The sequence below is a fragment of the Stegostoma tigrinum genome, chromosome 32 (assembly GCF_030684315.1).
Source record: "Stegostoma tigrinum isolate sSteTig4 chromosome 32, sSteTig4.hap1, whole genome shotgun sequence".
NCBI classification, from domain to species: Eukaryota; Metazoa; Chordata; class Chondrichthyes; order Orectolobiformes; family Stegostomatidae; genus Stegostoma; species Stegostoma tigrinum.
This window is the reverse complement of record NC_081385.1, coordinates 32,064,991-32,087,487: the sequence shown is the minus strand read 5'-3', so window position 1 is coordinate 32,087,487 and position 22,497 is coordinate 32,064,991. Positions and strand designations below refer to the sequence as shown.

At 46.7% G+C, this 22,497-nt stretch overlaps 1 protein-coding gene across 3 annotated transcripts in view; it reads right to left on the bottom strand.

Moving 5' to 3' along the window:
* Positions 1-412: 412 nt before the first annotated feature.
* Positions 413-22,497, bottom strand: part of LOC125467000 (uncharacterized) — a 52,529-nt gene continuing 30,444 nt past the window's right edge. Inside the window, exons 8-9 of one of the 3 annotated variants that reach the window (XM_048562286.2) lie at positions 22,353-22,460; positions 15,687-16,571 (exon numbers count right to left, since the gene is read on the bottom strand). In XM_048562286.2, the coding sequence (XP_048418243.2) occupies positions 16,422-16,571; positions 22,353-22,460 (258 nt within the window). In that variant the 3' untranslated portion in view covers positions 15,687-16,421. Of the gene's footprint in view, positions 935-15,686; positions 16,572-22,352; positions 22,461-22,497 lie in introns of those variants that run through there. The other 2 variants (XM_048562288.2, XM_048562287.2) reach the window with 2 other exon arrangements.

Here is a 22,497-nt window from a genome sequence, read left to right as displayed (position 1 = left end):
CGATTCCATGCTCCAAAATTCTGCAAGCTAGTCTTTAATCTGGTACTTTGTTCAAAGCATAAATCCACGCAGACAATATCCACCCACATTTCCTTCTTCATCTTCGCTGCTGCTTTACCAAAAATTCCAATTTGCATAGGTCAAGGACAAACAGCCTCTTACAAAAGCCTACAGATCTTCCTTCATGAACTCAATCCTCTCCAAGTACCTGCCGATTGAATTTCCTGTTTATTGTTACTGACGTTTTACCCAATGCTGCTGTTAAACAAACCAGCCCCTGGTTCTATGCTTTCTGGAGAAAGGGTGACACATTCGCCACTTTTCAATCCTCTGGCATCTCCGTCATATTTAGAGAAAATCAACCACTATCTCCAATCTTCCCAGGAGCCAGAGGAAGCCATTCGGCCCTGCAACCTGATTTTGATTGATTTTCTCCTTCAATGTTAAAGAATCCAAAAGATTCACAACACTTTAAGAGAAGAAATTTTGGGGGGCATAGTCTCTGGGCTAGTAATCCACATACTTCAGAATACTGTTCTGAGGCCTTGCATTCACGTCCCAACATGGTAGAATTCAATAAAAGCCAGTCTAATGGTGACCATGTAAATACCATCAATTATTGTTAAAAACCCACCAGATTCACTAATGACAAACGAAATGGCAGTGGAGTGGGACATTTCAGATGGAGCTTGTCCTCTCCGTCCATGATCATTTCTTTTTTTCTCTCTTTCTTCTTTTCTTTTGTGTTTTTTTTATCCTTCTTCTCAATGTTCTCTTCTCCAAAACTCGGAGTCAGTGCAGACCCAGTGGGGCGATCCCTTGACCTGGTATTGCAGCCTCTCAGTGGCCCAACGCTGTGATCTGTCTGTCTGGCATGGCCTCAGGGTGGGCTTCAGGCCTCGAGATGCTTCCAAGAAGTGCAGCTCCACCGTAGCTAAGCATTTAAGAAAGACCGTAATGTTTGAACTTTCAGCTTTATTTCTTTATTTTCTACTTAAAACTAAGGTCTGTAATGTGTAACTTTTAACCTTATTTCATATGTTTTATACCGTATTATGATTAGCTTTTAACTTTGTTTTTCCTTTCCACCTTGTGCTTAAGATTCTGTACCTAGGTACCTAGGGTGGCATCTTATATGGTAACTTTGGACACTTTTCACTATATTCCTGTACCTTTGTACTCAAGCACATGTGACAATAAAGTCAAAATCCAAATCAAATCAAATAATGTCCTTTAGAAAAGTTAATCTCTCTTCCTTACCTGATCTGGCCTTGATGTGACTCCAGACCCATAGCAATAGATTGTCTCTTAACTGCTCTGTAGGCGATAAATACTGATCCAGATAATGACTGCCAGGTCCTATAAATGAATTTTAAAATAGCTCTGCATCTCTGTTCTAAATGGCTAACCTCTTCTTGATGTTCTTGGGGTTTCAAAAAATTTCTAGCATCTCTTCAGTCAAATCCCTGAAGGATGTTACACATTTCAAATAGGTCGCTGTCCCAGGAATGTAGACCTAATGTACACAATCTCACTCCATCACAGAAACAGTTTTGTGAACCTTCATTACATGCACTCCCGTAGTCTAAGGGGTTCCTTCTGTTTGTGTGATGTGACAATGAGATAGGGTAAAGCATCATAGGGAGTAATATCATGTTGCATAATGTCACTCTATCAGGAAGTCTTGTGGCAAGATGAAGCTACAGTGAGATGTTTCCTTATTAAAGTTAATATTTTCCGTACCTCAACAGTCTCTGTACATATTCTTTAGCAGCACAATGAGACTATGAACATTATTCGTTCAGGGCTATTTGTCCTTTGTTATTTTCGAGATCAAAACTGCCTACAGTATCCCTTGGAGTGGCTTCACCAAAGCCTGTGTAATTATAAATCAATTCTTTAGAAATTACATTTAATAAGTCATTTGTCTTATTAATTACCTATTGTAGATCAGATATACTGAATAATAACACAATTATTAATGCCAGAAAAGGCCATATGGCCCATCATGTCTATACTGGCTCTATTGTCTTGAACCAACCTCCTGCCTTTTCCCCATATCCCTGCGCACCATTACTAACCAAACAACATCCAATACTCTCTTGAATGCATCAATTGGACCTTCCTCCACATTTGCAGGCAGTGCATTCCAGGGCCAAACACCTTGCTGCGTGAAAAAGTTTTTTCTCATGTCATTCTTGCTTCATTGGCACATCACTTTAGATCTATGCCCCTCTCATTCTTGTTACAAGCAGTAACAACTTCCCCCATCCGCTGTGTCCAGCCCACTCATGATGTTGAAACCCTCAAACAAATCTCCTCTCAGCTTTCTCTCCAGGGATAACAGTCCCAGCTCTTTCAATCTGCCTGATTGGCTGAAATTTCTCCAAGGTATTTCCCCACAGTGCAGAAATAGGCCATTCTGCCCATCAAGTCAACACTGACTCTCCAAAGAACACCCCATCCCGACACAGCCTCCTACCATATCCCTATAACCCTGCAGTTACAACTGCTAGCCCACCCAGCCTGCACATCATTGGACACTACTGGCAATTTAGCATGGCCAACCCATCTAATCTGCACATCTTTGGGCTGTGCGAGGAAACCGGAGCACAGGGAGGAAACCCACGCAGACACAGGGAGAATGTGCAAACGCCACACAGACAGTCGCCCGAAGCTGGAATTGAACCCGGGTCCCTGGCGCTGTGAGGCTGCAGTGCTAACCACTGAGATGCCCAATTTATGCAATCATGTATTTTAATTTTCTGTCATTCACTACAAGACCCTCGCAGTTTCTGATTGCAAGTGCTTTCCGACAATCTCTTACCTTTCAAAAGAAATCCTAGTTTTTCTTCCACCATTGTGGAGACCCTCACATTTTGCCACAATGTATTCCATCTGCTGTGCTCTTGTGTGCTCACCTAAACTGTCTTTATCTCCCAGCAGCCTCTTTGTCTCTTCTCACCACCTACGCCCTCCACCTCCTCCAGAACTTCCAATTCCCTGGCCCCCAACACCTCATGGGCGTCCAGTCCCTATACACCTGCATTCCTCATGCAGATAGCCTCAAGGCCCTCCACTTCTTCCTGTCCTGGGGGCCTGACCAGTCCACTCCACCGACACCCTCATCCACCTAGCCGAACACGTCCTCACCCTCAACAACTTCTCTTTCGATTCCTTCCACTTCCTACAGACAAAGGGGGTGGCCATGGGTAGCCGCATGGGTCCAAGCTATGCCTGCCTCTTTGTAGGTTACATGGAACAGTCCCTCATCCGCACCTACACAGACCCCAAACCCCACCTCTTCCTCCGTTACATTGATGACTGTATCAGCAGCGCCTCTTGCTCCCAAGAGGAGCTTGAACAGTTCATCCACTTCACCAACACCTTCCACCCCAACCTCAAGTTCACCTGGGCCACCTCCAACACATCCCTCACCTTCCTGGACCTTTCTGTCTCCATCTCAGGCAACCAGCTAGAAACGGATGTCCACTTCAAGCTACCTAGAATACACCACCTCCCACGTACCCTCCTGCAAACATTCCACCCCCATTCCCAATTCCTCTGCCTCTGCCGCATCTGCTCCCAGGATGAGGCATTCCACTCCCTCACACCCCAGATGTCCGAGTTCATCAAGCACCGCAACATCACCCTGGCAGTGGTCGAGAACGCCCTTGACTGCGTCTCCCACATTTCCCGCAACACATCCCTCACACCCCGCCCCCGCAATAACCGCCCTAAGAGAATCCCCCTTGTCCTCACATACCACTCCACCAACCTCCGGATACAACGCATCATTCTCCGACACTTCCGCCATCTACAATCCAACCCCACCACCCAAGACATTTTTCCATCCTCACCCCTGTCTGCCTTGCAGAGAGACCACTCTCTCCGTGACTCCCTTGTTCGCTCCACACTGCCCTCCAACCCCACCACACCCAGCACCTTCCCCTGCAACCGCAGGAAATGCTACACTCACCCCCACACCTCCTCCCTCACCCCCATCCCAGGCCCCAAGATGACTTTCCACATCAAGCAGATGTTCACCTGCACATCTGCCAGTGTGGTATACTGTATCCATTGTACCCAGTGTGGCTTCCTCTACATTGGGGAAACCAAGCGGAGGCTTGGGGACCGCTTTGCAGAACACCTCCGCTCAGTTCGCAATAAACAACTGCACCTCCCAGTCGCAAATCATTTTAACTCCCCCTCCCATTCCTTAGACGACATGTCCATCATGGGCCTCCTGCAGGGCCACAATGATGCCACCTGAAGGTTGCAGGAACAGCAACTCATATTCCGCTTGGGAACCCTGCAGCCCAATGGTATCAATGTGGACTTCACCAGCTTCAAAATCTCCCCTTCTCCCACCGCATCCCAAAACCAGCCAGTTCGTCCCTGCCCCCCACTGCATCCCAAAACCAGCCCAGCTCATCCCCTCCCCCCACTGCATCACCTAAACTGTCCTTCCTCTCACCCATCCATTCCTCCCACCTCAAGCCGCACCTCCATTTCCTACCTACTAACCTCATCCCGCCTCCTTGACCTGTCCATCTTCCCCAGACTGACCTATCCCCTCCCTACCTCCCCACCTATACTCTCCTCTCCACCTATCTTCTTTTCTCTCCATCTTCGGTCCGCCTCCCCCTCTCTCCCTATTTATTCCAGAACCCTCACCCCATCCCCCCCCTCCGATGAAGGGTCTAGGCCCGAAACGTCAGCTTTTGTGCTCCTGAGATGCTGCTTGGCCTGCTGTGTTCATCCAGCCTCACACTTTGTTATCTTGTTCTTCGCTGTTTACTTTCCCAGCTTGCCTTGCATTGTCAGTGACTGTGAACACATTTTACTGAGGCCCCCATCTAAGCTGTTGAGGTAGACGTTCAGATCTGTGTGGTGTTCCACTAGTGTCAAACTGCCAACATGAAAATTCATCTTTTTTATTCTTACTGCGTGTTTTATGCCCATCAAGCAGCTCCTAATCCTTGCTAAAGTCCCAATCCTGACATTACAAAATACCAATGCTTTTTGAAAATCCAAATACACCATGCCTTTGGGCTCCTGCTTTGTGCATCCCAGTAAAATCCTCAAAAAGCTCAAATAAATTTGGAAAAGACAATTTTCCTTCCCGACTGACTTTGTTTAATGGTATGAAAATTTTTGAAGTGCCATCTGCCACAACATCCATAATTAACTACTCTAACATTTGGCCTGCTGCTGATCTGAAGATATTGTTCCACATTTCCTCTCTTCCTCCTTTCAGGAAATCATCCTTTAGGAACTGTTCGATAATCTAAGGAATTCTAGAAGATCAAAGCCAAGGCATCCTCCTCTCTGCAGCAATTTCTTTGGGGATCCTTGGATGAAGTTCACCAGATCCGGGATATTTGTCAACATTTATTCCTTTGATTTCTCTGGGATTATTTCTTTACTCATACTGATTTCTTTAAACTCTTCAATTCCCTCTCGGCTATAGGTTCTCATTGGATCTGTAATACTTCTTGCACCTTCCACAGTGAAGACTCACACCAAGCCTGTGTATAGTGTCTCAGTGACCTCTTCACTCCACATTCTAATCTCACCGGTCTCTGTCTCTGACGGCACCATGTTTAGTTTAAATTATCTCTTTCTAGTTATTTATAGAAACACAGAAATATAAAATTCCTGCAGGAGGAGTAGCCTATTCTGCCCCTTCAAGCCTACTCTGTCACTCACGATGATCATGGATGATTATCCAACTCAGTCGCAGTTCCTCTTCCTCTCCCTACCTTTTATCCCTTTATCCCTAAGACCAATATTTAACTCCTTCTTGAAAACAGTCAATGTTTTGGTCTCAACCATTTTCTGTGGCAGAGAATTCCACAAGCTCCCCGCTCGCTGAGTGAAGATATTTCTCCCTATCTCAACCTGGAGAAGTTACTTATAAAAATGTTTAGTTTCTTTTTAAGTTTCTACTCCCATATTGATATTTTTCTGTTTCCTTATAAATGTTTGGTCATCCTTTGTTCAATTCTAAAATCTCCTGATCTTCAGATTTATTTTTAGGAACATTTTAAACTTTTTCCTGTGATCCAACATGATTTTAACTCTTCATATTTGCTGCAATTGGGCCATGTTTCAATGCCTTAAGGGCATTTGTTATACCATCCCTGATGGCCAGCAGTTCCTTGGATGGCTATATTTTTCTTGTTAGAATCCAGTATCCATCCCTAATGCTCAAAACTCAAATGTGTCAACCTCTTGCCTGGCTTGGAGCATGTGATAGGGCATCGCCTTCTTATTTACAACTTCATAGTCCCATGGGTATCACTGTTAGGTCAACATCTTCAGTCACATGAGGAATTGTGTCTTTAGGTTCCTGCCTATCAACACCCTCTGAAGGTACTTGACCAAACTGGAGTTACCAATCCTGTTCAAAAATCAGCATTTTCTTTCAGAAGTAGCTTAGCTGTCTGGTCCCCATGCTAGACTTCTCCATTTGATTGGAGGTGAGTTTATGGCATATTTGCATTTAAAACTGGGGGCAAAGTGGCTGAAACTTTCTTTAGCAAACTATCCAAAATGATCCATAATTCAAATCAGGCATGCCGCGTGTCACAAACATTTCATGCAAGACCCTGACAACCACATCCAGGAGCGTGCATTGCCTTCATTTCTACCCACCATGAAAAGTATTCAATGGCAGTAAGCTAACACTTACTCAAAATTGAATCAGTCCATGCCCTGGTTTGCTGAGGGACATGGTTATAATCAGCAGCTCTCATTGCTCTGGTCTGTGAATAAACACTAAGTTCACTGTCAGTTTAGTGCAAGATCCTCAATGGCTTTTCAGATCCCCAATTATCACAGCCCTGACTGAGCTATGGCTCTACATATTATGATTCTCCAAGTGTCCCTAGCGTATCTTGTATAGGGCATCTTCTGGAAGTCAAGCAGGAATGACCAGCCTTTTGTCCTTTCCCACTAAGTCATCTAGTCGTGAATTATTGTCAGCGCTCAAGATACATCTTCGTGGTGAATGCATTGGGCCATTCTGGGCCCTCTTCTGCTCCTCTTCTGTATTTAATTGGGGCTGCTGTGGATTGAGTATGTAACTCAGTTTTATAAACAAGCCCAACAAGTAACCCAGTAAGGCTATCAACTATCACTCTGGAGAGTGTGTGGGCATATTCTGTGGTTACTCTACACTTAGACTGTTCCATAGATAAATTTCAGTCGGAAGCTATAGAAAATCTGGTTACCCTTTTGGAGGAAAAATATGTTAAACTTGAGAGGGTTCAGAAAAAAATGTACAAGGATGTTGCTAGGGTTAGAGGATTTCACTTACAAAGGGAGGCTGAATATGCTGGGATTATTTTCCCAGGAGCATCAGAGGCTGAGGGGTGACATTACAGAGGTTTATAAACTCATGAGTGGCATGGATAGGGCAAATAGACAAGGTCTTTTCCCCAGAGTGGAGGAGTCCAAAACTGGAGGGAATAGGTTTAAGGTGAGAGGGAACAGATATAAGAAGGGCCTGAGGGGTAACGTTTTCACAGAGAGGTTGGTGCATGTATGGAGCTGTAGCTATGTGGATCTACGTGGAGACATCCATGCCAATTTGATCTCATTTAACAGGGAGATCCATGGTTGTGGTCTGTCCTTATGGGCACTTTGATCAACAATTTATTCTGATCATCACCTGAATGGCTTTCTGTAGAGTGAAATATTCTTTGTACTGTAATAAATCTGACAGAGACTCATCGATAATTTCTGCAATAATTCTGTTTCTTATGAATTAGGACTTTAAATCTTCACAGACATATTTCTCCACTAATCTGTAGAAGCCATTAATGAAATTATTTATAGATTTCCCAGATGCCACATTCTTCTCTTAAATCTTGCTGTTTCAGTGCTTTTATTTGTTAGAGGTTAAAGTTAACATCAAAGCCTTCTGGAAATTCAACAAAAGTATCTGTTGCTGTTTTTAAACAACTTCAGAAAGACATTGCATCAACAGTCAAACTACCAATTGCATACTTATTCAGCATCAGATTTAGTACCTAATTTGTAGGTACTGCTGTTTCTTAAAAATTGTTTTCTCAAAGATGCCCAACATTGTTTTCTATTTGATGAATCGTCAATATTAAATCTTGCTGCATCATTTCTGATGCCACTCATCATTATATGTTTTCCTTACATTAAAGGGTTTTAATTCCAGATGCAGCAGTGCTCTGTAGTTGAACTTTTCTCCATGCTTGTGAGAGTAAAGTTGGTGATTCTCCCAGTTTTTGCAGCTTCTCTGGATAAATCCCACTAATTAAAGATTCCCATTTCCTTAACAGATTTACTGACTGAATCCTGGTCTCTGCAGTCTTTTAACGGATATCTATTCATTTACCAGTTTTCCTAAGTGACTCCCACTACTTGCAACTCTAAACACTGATTATTTTGATGTCACGGATTTATTTCCTGAATGTGCCTCCCCTTGCCCAGTTTAATAAAGGTTTTCCACCTCGAACGTGCTTTCAGAGCTCTTACCTTTCCCATGACCTCAAAAATCTCACAACTTTCTTCTTCCATTGAACTGCTTAGGCATCTAATTTTTTTCTTTATCACTTTAATTCCGGCTTCACACACTCCCAGGTCTGGACCTCACGTGAAGTTGCTTCTATACCCCCGACATCATTGTAGTGAGGAAGGCCAGCCTGAGCTCTGAATATTTTCCTCGCTTCTCACTTTCCCAGCCTGTAAACTGCACTACTTTCAAACAATCCCTTTGTGTACCAGAGAACTTTACTCAGAACCTCTGATAACCATATGATCTCTGGTTAAACCTAGACTCAGACTGCTCCTACAGATCGCCGTTACCCCCGGCAATGTGTAACTGTCTCAGTGCGAATCATACTCCAGCTCCACTGAGATCTGAGCTCACACTCACTGCTGTATCCTCTCACCACCATCACCATCTGATCAGGTGAACAATGCTTTATCTGTCATCCCTCTATTCCCATCAAACCTTGTCATCAGATTCACTGCTTTCGTATTCTTGAATGTTCAGCTCTTCCTGCTGTTGACAGTTCAAATGAGCAGCCCTTTGTAAAGCTGTAATGCCAAGGCAAATCTTCACACCTTCCCTGATGCCCCCAAGTTGGAGACAGTGACATTTTTAAAAAAATCATTTGTGGGACATGGACGTCACTGGCTGGGCCCAGCATTTCTTGCTCGTCCCTAGTTGCCCCTGGGGAAGGTGGGGGTGAGCTGCCTTCTTGAACAGCTACAGTCCTCCTGCTGTGGGTTGACCCACAATGCTGTTAGGGAGGGAATTCCTGCACTTTGACCCAGTTACACTGCTGGAATGGCAATATATTTCCAAGTCAGGATGGTCAGTGGCTTGGAGGGGAACTTGGAGGTGATGGTGTTCCCATACATCTGTTGCTGTTATCCTTCCAGATGGAATGGTCATAGATTTGGAAGGTGCTGTGTGAGGATCTTTGATGAATTTCTGCAGTGCATCTTGTAGCTAGTACACACTGCTGCTACTGAGTGTTGGTGGTGGAGGGAATGGATGCTTGTGGATGTGATGCCAATCAAGCAGCTGCTTTGTCCTGGATGGTGTCAAGCTTCTTGAGTGTCGTTGGGGACGCACTCATCCAGGCAAGTGGGGAGTATTCCATCACACTCCTGACTTGTGCCTTGTCGATGGTGGGCAGGCTTTGGGAGTCTGGAGGTGAGTTACTCGCCACAGTATTTACCGTTTCTGACCTGCTCTTGTAGCCACTGTGTGTATGTGGTGAGTCCAGTTGAGTTTCTGGACAGTAATAACCCCCAGGATGTTGATACTGGGGGATTCAGTGACAGTAACACCTTTGAATGTGAAGGGACAGTAGTTAGATTGTCTCTTATTGGTGGTGGTCGTAGTCTGGTATTTGTGTGGAGGTAATGTTACTTACCACTTGTCAGTTTAGGCTTAAATATTGTTTAGATCTTGTTGTATGTGAACATGGACTGTTTCAGTAACTGAGGAGTCACAAATGGTGCTGAACATTGTGCGATCATTAGCAAACATCCCCACTCTTGACCTTATGACAGAGGGAAGGTCATTGATGAAGCAACTGAAGAGGACACCACCCTGAGGAACTCCTGCAGAGTTGTCCTGGAGCTGAGATGAGTGACCTCCAACAAACACAACCATCTTCCTGTGTGCCAGGTATAACTCCAACCAGCAGAGTGTTTGCTCGCTGATACTGATTGATTCCAGTTTTGCTCGGTGAAGTGGATTCCACACAGCTGCCATCATGTTGTAGCAACTCATTGGCAGGTTTTCTGCCACCACACTCTTTGTTGGACAGGATTTGCACTTGTAGTTTATAAAAAGGCTCTTGTCTTAAATGAGCTGTAGTTTACTGTACATTAAAAATCACTTTCTCTGATGTGAAAGACGCTGTTATAGAGATGGTGAGAGGGACCAGATCCTTTAGCTGTTCTCCCGTCACTTCTGTGTGACATTGTCATTGTTGGTAAAGCTTAAGACATTCCTCAGCATTGACACTTTCAGACTCTTACACAACATGCATGAAGTTCTGCTTTGTCCTGGATGGTGTCAAACACCTCGAGTGTTGTTGGAGCTGCACCTTCCAGGCAATTGGGGAGTATTCCACCACACCCCTGACTTGTATCTTGTGGTTGTCTGGGCATTTGGTGAGTCAAGAGATGAGTTAATGTGACCTTGATGTCACTCACATCTCCCCTCTGGAATTCAGCTCTTTTGTCATATTTGAACCAAGGCTATAATGAGGTCAGGAACTAAGTAGTTCTCGTGGAGCCCAAACTGGGTATCACTGAGCAGGTTATTGCTGAGCAGGTGCGGCTCGATAGCACTATCGATGAGACCTTTATTGATGATAGAGAGTAGACTGATGGGGTGGTAATTGGCCGGGTTGGATTTGTTCTGCTTTTTATGTGCAGAACATACCTGGAACTTTCCACATTGTCTGGAAGATACCAGTGTTGTAACTGCACTGGAACAGCTTGGCTAGTTCTGATCCAAGCTGGACTTAGCTGGGAGAGTTTGAAGTGTGGTGTAGAACTGATGATTGAGGCTCAGCAGTAAAATATAAACCACATCCCAGTTCCACATCGCAATCAGTTCCCCCTTCCCCACACTCCCATCCTGAACGCTGCTGACAACTCAAAGCCCTCTGACCAAACCTGCTCAGGCTGTGGTCAGTCAAATGTTGTTTCGGTTTTCAGGAAGGATTCCTGAACAGTGGAAGCAAAAGATATCTAAAATCTGATTTTAAAAATAAACGTGATTCCAGCAGTAAAATTAATCCAAATACCTTTCATTTAATTGGTGAGGTCACATTGGCAGAGCGTTATCACCTATAATCAGCTGAAACAAGCAGCTGCTAATCTTCCATTGCAGGTTAAAGGTAATTATATTGTGTTATTTTAATTTTAAGTGCTTTCTCTAACATTCTTTACGATGAAGCAATAAAATGCGGCAGGAACAGAGCTCTTTGATTGAGAGTTGTTCTGTGGACCGTTGCTGCCCTCTGCTGTTCAATCTGTGAATCACAGCCTCCTGTGCTCTAATTGTCCTTTCTCCAAGTTAATCTCCCATTCACATCATGAGAACTCAGGTTACACGAGCCACTGAACACCAACAAACTCTTGTACCTTGCTCAATGGCCAGTCCTTCATGTAGGAGCTGGCCAGTGACCAGTGATCAGTGACGAGCTTTGTCCCTGGGAAAAAGATTGCCGCAGCTGAGCCTAATGGAGATGTGGGCTGACAAATCCCTGGGTAAGACGGTGGGGCCAAAAGGAATGAAGAGAATTAGGCCATTCAATCCACCCAGAATGCTCAGTCATGTTTTTCAACCCTATCGCTTTCTTCCCATAACCCTTGATCCCCTTACTCATCAAGATCCTCTCCATCTCTGTCTTACATACACTCAACATGCCGCCTGCCACAATGATTTCCACAGATTCACAACCCTCTGGCTGAAAAGATGCTTCCTTATCTCAGTTCTGAAGCATCATCCCTTCACTCTGAGGCTGTGCCCTTACGTTCTGCTCTGACCTACTGGTGGAAACATCCTCTCCGAGTCCACTCTAACCAGGCCTCTCAGTATTCTGTAAGTTTCAGAGAGATTGCACTCCAGCCTCCAACCCCCATCCTTCTAAACTGCATCAAGTATAGACCCAGAGTCCTCAACCACTCCTCATATGACAAGCTATGTGTCCCCGAGATCATTCTCGTAAACATCCCCCAGCACATTCTTCTTTAGATACAGGCCCAAAACTGCTCACAATATTCCCAATGCAGTCTGACCAGAGCCTAATATAGCCTCAGCGATACATCTCTGCTCGTGTATTCTAGCCCTCATAAAATGAGTGTTAACATTGCATTGCCCTTCCTAACCGCTATTTGTACCTGTGTTAACCTTAAAAAAGTCCTGAGCAAGGATTCCCAAGTCCCCTAGTGTTTCAGATTTCGGGAACTTTTCCCCATTTAGAAAATAGCCTACATCTCTATTCTTTGTACTAAAGTGCACAACCTCCCACTTTCCCACACTGTACTCCATCTGCCACTCCTTTGCCCACTCTCCTCGCCTGTTCATGACTTTCTGCAGCTTCCCCATTTCCTCAACATTCCTGTTGAAGGCCTCCTGTACAAAGATGTACTTGGGGCAAGAGGGGACCAGGGTTGAAGACTGGCTGGTGGGCAGAAAACAGAAGGTGTGCATGAAAGGATCTTTTTCAGATAAGCAGGATATCGGGAGTGGTGTCCCGCAGTCTCTGTGCTGGGCCCTTTCACAATTTGTATCAATGACTTGGATAAGATTAGCTGCGTGTGATGCTGTAATGCCTATCAGTGTGGGCTCAGTTCCCACACTGGCTGAGATTACCATGATGGACTTTCCCCTCCCTGAGGTGTGGTGAATCTCAGTTGTCTCTCCTTTATCAGATAAGTACTTTTATATAACCAGAGAATGAGTACAGAATTCAGAGCTGCTGAGGGATGTTCCAGTGTACAAATCATAACAAGCTCGTCTCTACTGGCTGGGCATCCATCAAGAAGGTTACTGGATTCTATCCTATATTATGAGAGAAATTAGGGTGCCACACTGGCTCAGTGGTTAGCACTGCTGCCTCACAACACCAGGGGCCTGGGTTCAATTCCACCCTTGGGTGACATTGTGTGTGGGCTTTGCATGTTCTCTGTGTAGGTGCTCTGTTTTCCTCCTATTGTCCAAAAATGTACAGATTGGCAATAAGAATTGTCAGAGTGGGATGTTCTTTAGAGGGTTGCGATGGGCTGAATGGTCAACTTCCACACTGTAGGGATTCTATGAAATTGAGGTAAGAATGTTATGTTTCAGTTATAAACAGCACTGGAGTGACCATATTCTAGATATTGTGTGCAGTTTTAATTTCTTTATTTAAAGAAGAATTTGAAACGCATCGGGGGTGGTTCAGAGGGGCCTAATACCTGGAATGTACATGTTGTTTTTGTGAGTACAGGTTGAACAGACTGACCTTGTTTTCACTGGAATTTCAAAGAGTGAGGGAGTGAACTGATTGAAGTTGAGAAGATCCTGAACGGTCTTGACAAGGTGAATGTGGAAAAGATGGTGTGGGTATGTCAGGAACTGGAGAGGTAACCCAGTGTGGAGCTGGAGGAACACAGCAGGCCGGGCAGCATCAGAGGAGTGGGAAAGCGGACTTTTCAGGTTGGGAGCCTTCATCAGAAGAACTGTCATTTCTGAAGAAGGGTCCCAACCTGAAACATCAGCTTTCCTGCTCCTCTGATGCTGCCCGGCCTGCTGTGTTCATCCAGCTCCACACTGGGTTACCTCTGACTCCAGCATCTGCAGTTCTTACTATCTCTGAGGAACTGGAGTGATGTAATTTTAAATAAAGGGACCACACTTCTTGGGCAGAGAGCAGGAGAATTAGATTAGATTACTTACAGTGGGGAAACAAGACCTTTGGCCCAATAAGTCCACACTGCCCCTTGAAGCATCCCACCCAGACCCATCCTCCCATTACCCACGCATCCCTGGACACTACGGACAATTTAGCATGGCCGATCCACCTACCCTGCGCATCTTTGGACTGTGGGAGGAAACCGGAGCATTCGGAGGAAACTCACGCAGATACAGGGAGAACATGCAAACTCCACAGAGACAGTCACCTGAGGCTGGAATGGAACCCAGGTCGCTGGCGCTGTGAGGCAGCAGTGCAAACCACTGAGACACCGTGCTGCCCCTTTGGGTCCAGTGACCCTTCTTCAGAACTGAAGCTCTGTTTTCTCTCCACAGATGCTGCCAGATACAGTGAGATTTTACCAGAAATTTCAGTTGTTGTTCCTAACTTCCAGCAGAGTCTAGGCCCGAAACGTCAGCTTTTGTGCTCCTGAGATGCTGCTTGGCCAGCTGTGTTCATCCAGCCTCACACTTTGTTATCTCGGATTCTCCAGCATCTGCAGTTCCCATTATCACTGCAGGTCTTTGTTTTGTTTTGTCAGAGGGCATCAGTCTAACTCACCCTGACCCTCCAGATCCAGATGTGCATCTGTTCCCATTCCAGTAACCCCTCAGATTTAAAATTCTTATCCTAATTTTGCAATGCTTCTGCCTAACTTCCTATTTCTGTACAGGTAGCTGGTGGTGTAGCTGTACTCGGCTAGTAATCCAGTTAATAATGCTAATGTTCTGGAGACAGGGGTTCAAATTCCATCACAGCAGCTGGTAGAATTTAAATTCAATTAATAATATTTGGGGAATGGTGTGCTTGACAAAGTGATGGTGATATTAACAACTTTCATCAATTGTTGTAACAGCTCATTGAGCTCTTTTCTCTCAGAGGGCAGTGTGGCTTTCGAACCCTCTGTCTCAGGCACAGAACTGCGATCCTTGAAGGCAAAGCAGGTAGATGTTAGGCAGGAGAGCCGAAGGTTCCCAGGAATAAACGTGAACGTGGAATTTGGAGACAAGTCAATTCAGCCGTAATCTTAGTGAATGTCATAGCAGGTTGAGGGGCTGAATGGCCTACTCTTGCTCCTAATTTATATGTCTGTGTGAGAGCTCACCCTTATTCAATACCTCACAAACTCCTGTACAAGTACATGCATGCCCCGCTCTTACGGCCACGATGGTTAATGGGGTGGGGGTTAGGCATGAGGAACAACATGGAGGACAGGCTGAAGTTGCTGAACTGGATCCCAAAGGCTGCGGAGTGCCTCAGTGCTCCTCTGGCTTGCACTAGGGCTCTGCTGGGACACTCGACAGAAATGTCAAGCAATTATGTAGGTCAGGGATGTTCCTGTGGACAGAGTGATGCAGTCACTTCTATGTTGCTGCCGTTTGATGATCCTGAACTGCTAGGGGAGGGTTTCTTCATCCTGGGGTGGGACTCCCATCCTGTCTGAAACACTCATAGCATACAGCTCTATAATTCAAATGTCAACCCCCTTTCTCCTATTCATTCATAGGATGTCACAAGCTGACGCAGCATTTATTGCCCATCCCTAAATGCCCAGAAGGCAATTAAGAGTCAACCACATTGCTGTGGGTCTGGAGTCACATGTAGGCCAGACAAGGTGAGGATGGCAGTTTCCTTCCCAAAAGGACTTTATTGAACCAGGTGGGTTTTTTCCCGACAATCACAATCATCATTAGGCTCTTAATTCCAGACGGTTTTTATTGAATTCAAATGCATCATCTGCCATGGTGGGATTTGAATGCGGGTTCTTGGATATTACCTGGCGTATCTGAAATAGCAATCTAGCGATCATACCGCTAGCGCCCTCACAAAGACCAGCCGTATACCAGACCCCCTCAAAAAAAAACAATGCAGAACCAATCGAGCTGTTTTTTGGGATGTTTGATGTTTGTGCAAGTGAGGAGTGTCGGCCTGGAGAGCTCAGTTCCCTGGTTTGTCTTTGAAGGGTATTATGGAATGTGTGACCCTTTTCTGAACCCACTGAGGGAGGACCTCGGAATAGCGTCCACGTGGAAGAGGGAAGGAATGCAGTGACTGGGTGTGGACAGGATTTGCTGATGGTTTCTTACTCCATTTGTTTATATCTTTGTCATCTCCTCAAGGAGAGGTGCTGAGGGAGAAAATGGCACAAAACAATCTGATCTTTCCTCTGTGACTATCTGAAGACATTTACCCCTTTTCAGGTGCTCGCATACAGTTGCAGAAGCTCTCTCTCTTCCCGATATCTTAAGGAGGGATGTGTCCTTCTGAGACAGATTGTTCCAAACTTGCTTCATATTGTCTCAAGCTGCGTTATCATCTCTGACATTTGTAAACTTCTGGATAACATAAAAATATCAAATCTTGACTTATGTTTTTCACAGCCGAGGGGGTGAGGTGCATAATCAAGTCTCCAATCCGAGCTAGGATCTCCAGTTACAGGAGTGTATCTCAAAGGAAAGCAGTTGGTCCCACACTGTCCCTGACACTCAGTGTGAACTGATTCGTTTGGTGCCTTATCCTCAGTAAGTCCCGCAGGTGGATCACATAACATTTTGTGAGCCTCACCATGGTGATGAATTGCTGCTTCAAGTCTGCGAACTGTGAGCAGGAGAACAACAGGGTCAGTGCCAGACCCGGAAACCCCATGTCCATCCCAATGTATTATACAGCCGATAAAATAACTGAACTGGAATCTTTTAAAAAAAAATCTAAGAGAAAGCGCCAGCACAACCGGCTCTCACAGATACTAACGAGGGATGAATCTTGGTTAGAATATTGATGAAACATACATAGATCATAGCATCTCTACAGTGTGAAAACAGGCCATTTGGCCCAACAAGTCCACACTGCCTCTCTGAAGAGCATCCTACCCAGATCCATTCCCTGAAGTCCCCTAAACATCCCTGGGCAATCCACCTACCTTGCACATCTTTGGACCAAGGGAGGAGACCCACAGAGAGCATATAAACTCCACATAGGCAGTCACAGAGGCTGGAAGCAAGGCTAGGATCAAACCTGGGTGCCTGGTCCTGTGAGGCAGCAGTACTAACCACTGAGCCACCGTGCCGTTCCTCTTTCCACTTTGAATAGTGTTGTGGGATCCATTACACCCACTCAATAGGGGCTCTGTTAACGTCTTATCAGAAAGGTGACACCTCTGGCAGAATGGCAGTCCCTAATACTGCACTGAAGTGTCAGCCTCAAAGCTGTTCCCAGGTTTCTCGAATGGGGCCTGTAAATGTTGAAAAGGTAATAGTTCTAAAAGAGTTAATGTTCAAGTTGCTCTCATACCACCCTCCTCGATCATATCGCCAGGGCAGGACCAGTTAACATTACCCGAGAGTCCACTGGAGACAGATGTGACAGACCTGGCTCATTGCTGGTTGTAATGGGGTCTAACTAGTTAATGTTATTTGTACCGGTTACTATCATGCAATAAACTACACCTTGTTATGTCAGGTGAGTCCCTCTCCTTGTTAAGACTTTCTAGTGGTTTACCCTTGACCACTGGTCATCTGACAGGCCTTTAGAAAGGAATACTCAGGCACTCTGCAGGGTAGTGTGCCTCGTTATCCTGGATAATGGTTTTTTTTCACAAAGTTTCAGTTCGCTTTTTATAAGGTTCATTTCACCTTGTTTTTTCTTACATTGAAGAGAATGAGGCACGAAGCTGTTGACGGAGCAGCGAGATTGATGCATGTCGAGAAGCTGAGACTGGACAAGGTGAGATAACAGGAACTGCAGATGCTGGAGAATCCGAGATAACAAGGTGTAGAGCTGGATGAACACAGCAGGCCAAGCAGCATCAGAGGAGCAGGAAGGTTGACATTCCAGGCTTTGTTATCACTGGACAAGGCGAGACCAGATGAGGTGTCCTCTCAGCACAGGCAGGTGTTTCCACCAGTGGGCGAAGTGTGTAACACTAAAGAACCCTGGCTATTTCTGATTCATTGGGCCCAGGGAAGGGGTGTTGGACACCAGGTAGAGAGGCAGTACTGGGGTACCGCACTTTAGGAAGGAGGTACAGCCCATAGACAAAATGTAGAAGATATTTCTGAGACTGGAATCATATATGAGAGACTCCAATCCCGTGACGAGACTGAGATTGTTCTTGGAGCAAAGATGTTAAGGGGGGATTCTGTTCAAATCTGTGAAGTGCTTTGGCAGAAAGGAGGAGAGGCAGAGAGTCACGGGGTGCAGGTTACACTGGTTGACAAAAAGCCCATTGGAGTTGGAGGGCAGTTGGACATGTTGTGGTCTCAAATTCACTGCCCTAGACAAAGCAGTTTCAATGGGGACTTATGCGAAGGGGCTGGGTATTTACAGAGAGCAGGATGCAGCAGAGCAGTGACATGCTATGGATCACTCTTTCAAATAGCCAGCATGAATACCCTGGGCTTGAATGGCCCCGTTCTGGTTCACATGATTCTGAGGCATCCTGCTAACAACAACAACCTATGTTGTCATAGCGCTTTTAGCGTAATGAAATACAGGAGAGCTACAAAGTAAATAGGGCACTGGTCTACATTACGTGATATTAAGCAAGATGCTGGGGCAGCACGGTGGCTCAGTGGTGAGCACTGCAGCCTCACAGCACCAGGGACCCGGGTTCGATTCCACTCTCAGGCACCTGTCTGTGCGGAGTTTGCATATTCTCCCCGTGTCTGCGTGGGTTTCCTCCCACAGTCCAAAGGTGTGCAGGTTAGGTGGATTATGCATGGGAAATGCAGGGTTATAGTGTTGGGGGAGTGGGTGGGGCCGCGGGCAAGATGCTCCATGAAGGTCAGTGTGGACTTGATGGATGGAATGGCCTGTTCCCACACTGCAGGGATTCTATGACCTGAAGTCTTGCCCAACGAAATGAGTTTTAAGGGGGTGAGTGTAATTCTAGAGCTTAATGCCTCGGTGACTGAAAGCTGTGCCCAGTCACTGTGATACAGTGATTAAAACTGAGGATGTAGTAAAGGCCAGAGTTAGAGGAACACAGATTAATACAGAGGGTAGTTGTGCTGCGAATTACAGAGACAGGGAGGAGAAAAGCTTCAAAGAGATTTGAAAACAAGGATTTATATTTTAAAATCAAGGCATTAACTGGGAGCCAACGTAGGTCAACATGCAGAGGGAATAAGATTTGATGTCTCTGCCGTCGAGACATTAACCGCCTCAACCTCTCCACCCCTCTCACCCACTCCAACCTCTCCCCCGCAGAACGGGCAGCCCTCCGCTCCCTCCGCTCCAACCCCAACCTCACCATCAAACCCGCAGGCAAGGGTGGCACAGTGGTAGTATGGCGCACTGACCTCTACATCGCCGAGGCCAGACGCCAACTCTCCGACACCACGTCCTACCGCCTCCTCGATCATGACCCCACACCCGAGCACCAAACCATCATCTCCAACACCATTCATGACCTCATCACCTCAGGGGACCTCCCACCCACAGCCTCCAACCTCATTGTTCCCCAACCCCGCACGGCCCGTTTCTATCTCCTTCCCAAAATCCACAAACCTGCCTGCCCTGGTCGACCCATCGTCTCAGCCTGCTCCTGCCCCACCGAACTCATCTCCACCTACCTGGACTCCATTTTCTCCCCTTTGGTCCAGGAACTCCCCACCTATGTCCGTGACACCACCCACGCCCTCCACCTCCTCCAGGACTTCCAATTCCCTGGCCCCCAACACCTCATATTCACCATGGACGTCCAGTCCCTGTACACCTGCATTCCGCATGGAGATGGCCTCAAGGCCCTCCGCTTCTTCCTGTCCCGCAGGCCCGACCAGGCCCCCTCCACCGACACTCTCATCCGCCTAGCGGAACTCGTCCTCACACTCAACAACTTCTCTTTTGACTCCTCCCACTTCCTACAGACTAAGGGGGTGGCCATGGGCACCCGCATGGGCCCCAGCTATGCCTGCCTCTTTGTAGGTTACGTGGAACAGTCCATCTTCCGCACCTACACAGGCCCCAAACCCCACCTCTTCCTCCGGTACATTGATGACTGTATCGGCGCCGCCTCTTGCTCCCCAGAGGAGCTCGAACAGTTCATCCACTTCACCAACACCTTCCACCCCAACCTTCAGTTCACCTGGGCCATCTCCAGCACATCCCTCACCTTCCTGGACCTCTCAGTCTCCATCTCAGGCAACCAGCTTGTAACTGATGTCCATTTCAAGCCCACCGACTCCCACAGCTACCTAGAATACACCTCCTCCCACCCACCCTCCTGCAAAAACTCCATCCCCTATTCCCAATTCCTCCGCCTCCGCCGCATCTGCTCCCACGATAAGACATTCCACTCCCGCACATCCCAGATGTCCAAGTTCTTTAAGGACCGCAACTTCCCCCCCACGGTGATTGAGAACGCCCTTGACCGCGTCTCCCGCATTTCCCGCGACACATCCCTCACACCCCGCCCCCGCCACAACCGCCCCAAGAGGATCCCCCTCGTTCTCACACACCACCCTACCAACCTCCGGATACAACGCATTATCCTCCGACACTTCCGCCATTTACAATCCGACCCCACCACCCAAGACATTTTTCCATCCCCACCCCTGTCTGCTTTCCGGAGAGACCACTCTCTCCGTGACTCCCTTGTTCGCTCCACACTGCCCTCCAACCCCACCACACCCGGCACCTTCCCCTGCAACCGCAGGAAATGCTACACTTGTCCCCACACCTCCTCCCTCACCCCCATCCCAGGCCCCAAGATGACATTCCACATTAAGCAGAGGTTCACCTGCACATCTGCCAATGTGGTATACTGCATCCACTGTACCCGGTGCGGCTTTCTCTACATTGGGGAAACCAAGCGGAGGCTTGGGGACCGCTTTGCAGAACACCTCCGCTCAGTTCGCAACAAACAACTGCACCTCCCAGTCGCAAACCATTTCCACTCCCCCTCCCATTCTCTTGATGACATGTCCATCATGGGCCTCCTGCACTGCCACAATGATGCCACCCGAAGGTTGCAGGAACAGCAACTCATATTCCGCCTGGGAACCCTGCAGCCATATGGTATCAATGTGGACTTCACCAGTTTCAAAATCTCCCCTTCCCCCACTGCATCCCTAAACCAGCCCAGTTCATCCCCTCCCCCCACTGCACCACACAACCAGCCCAGCTCTTCCCCCCCACCCACTGCATCCCAAAACCAGTCCAACCTGTCTCTGCCTCCCTAACCGGTTCTTCCTCTCACCCATCCCTTCCTCCCACCCCCAGCCGCACCCCCAGCTACCTACTAACCTCATCCCACCTCCTTGACCTGTCCGTCTTCCCTGGACTGACCTATCCCCTCCCTACCTCCCCACCTACACCCTCTCCACCTATCTTCTTTGCTCTCCATCTTCGGTCCGCCTCCCCCTCTCTCCCTATTTATTCCAGTTCCCTCCCCCCATCCCCCTCTCTGATGAAGGGTCTAGGCCCGAAACGTCAGCTTTTGTGCTCCTGAGATGCTGCTTGGCCTGCTGTGTTCATCCAGCCTCACATTTTATTATCTTGGAATCTCCAGCATCTGCAGTTCCCATTATCTAAGATTTGATGTGTGTTCAGATAACAGCAGCAAATGATTTAGTGACCTCAAGTTTGCAAAGGATTAAACTGGAATGGTTAAATCAATGGTAATGAAGACATGAAGATTACAATAACTGAATCTGTAACATTCCAGGTGTCTGCATGGCTTGGATTGGAATCTTGAAATTGTTTCACATACACCACTAAACCTTGACAAATATCTGAGGCTGTGGTTTTGACACATTCTTGGACAAAGAATAATTGACTTTGTTCCCAAAGTCTCCCTTCACTGTACTTGATGCTGAAGCTGGGGCTATTTTCCCTGGAATGTCGGAGGCTGAGGGCTGACCTTATAGAGGTTGATAGAATCATGAGGGGCATGGATGGGGTGAGTAGTTAAGGGCTTTACCCCTGGGTGGGGGAGTCCAAAACGAGAGGGCATAGGTTTAAGGTGGGAGAGGAAAGATGTAAAAAGGAGATATGGGGCAAATTTTTCAGACGAGAGGGTGGTGCTGTGCACAGAATAAGCTGCCAGAGGGAATGGAGAGGCAGCTACACTTACACCATTTAAAAGCCATTTGGATCGATGGACAGATAGGAAAGGTTTAGATATAGACCAAACTCAGGCAAAGGGAAGTAGTTCAATTTAGGAAACCTGGTTAGCATGGAGGAGTTGGGCTGAAGGGCCTGTTGCCGTGCTATATGACTCAATGTCTGTGTGAACCTGTAAGTACTTGGTGCTTTCACTGGGTGAGCAATGAAGGGAAATGACCCGTTTGCCAAGGCTGACCCTTTTCTCCCTGTTGACACACAAAAACCGAAGCATGGGAAAGAATGGAAGAAGAGATTCACAGTGATGGACATTACCTCTTCAAGGACAGAGCTGAGGAAGGTAGCAACCTGTGGTGACTTCGTGCAGAGATGTTGTTTCTGTTTGAGGTTTGCGTTAAATGAACCGGCCTGGAGCTCCAACTGCTGCAGTGGGAGAGAGAATAAACCTCAGATGGAAGGG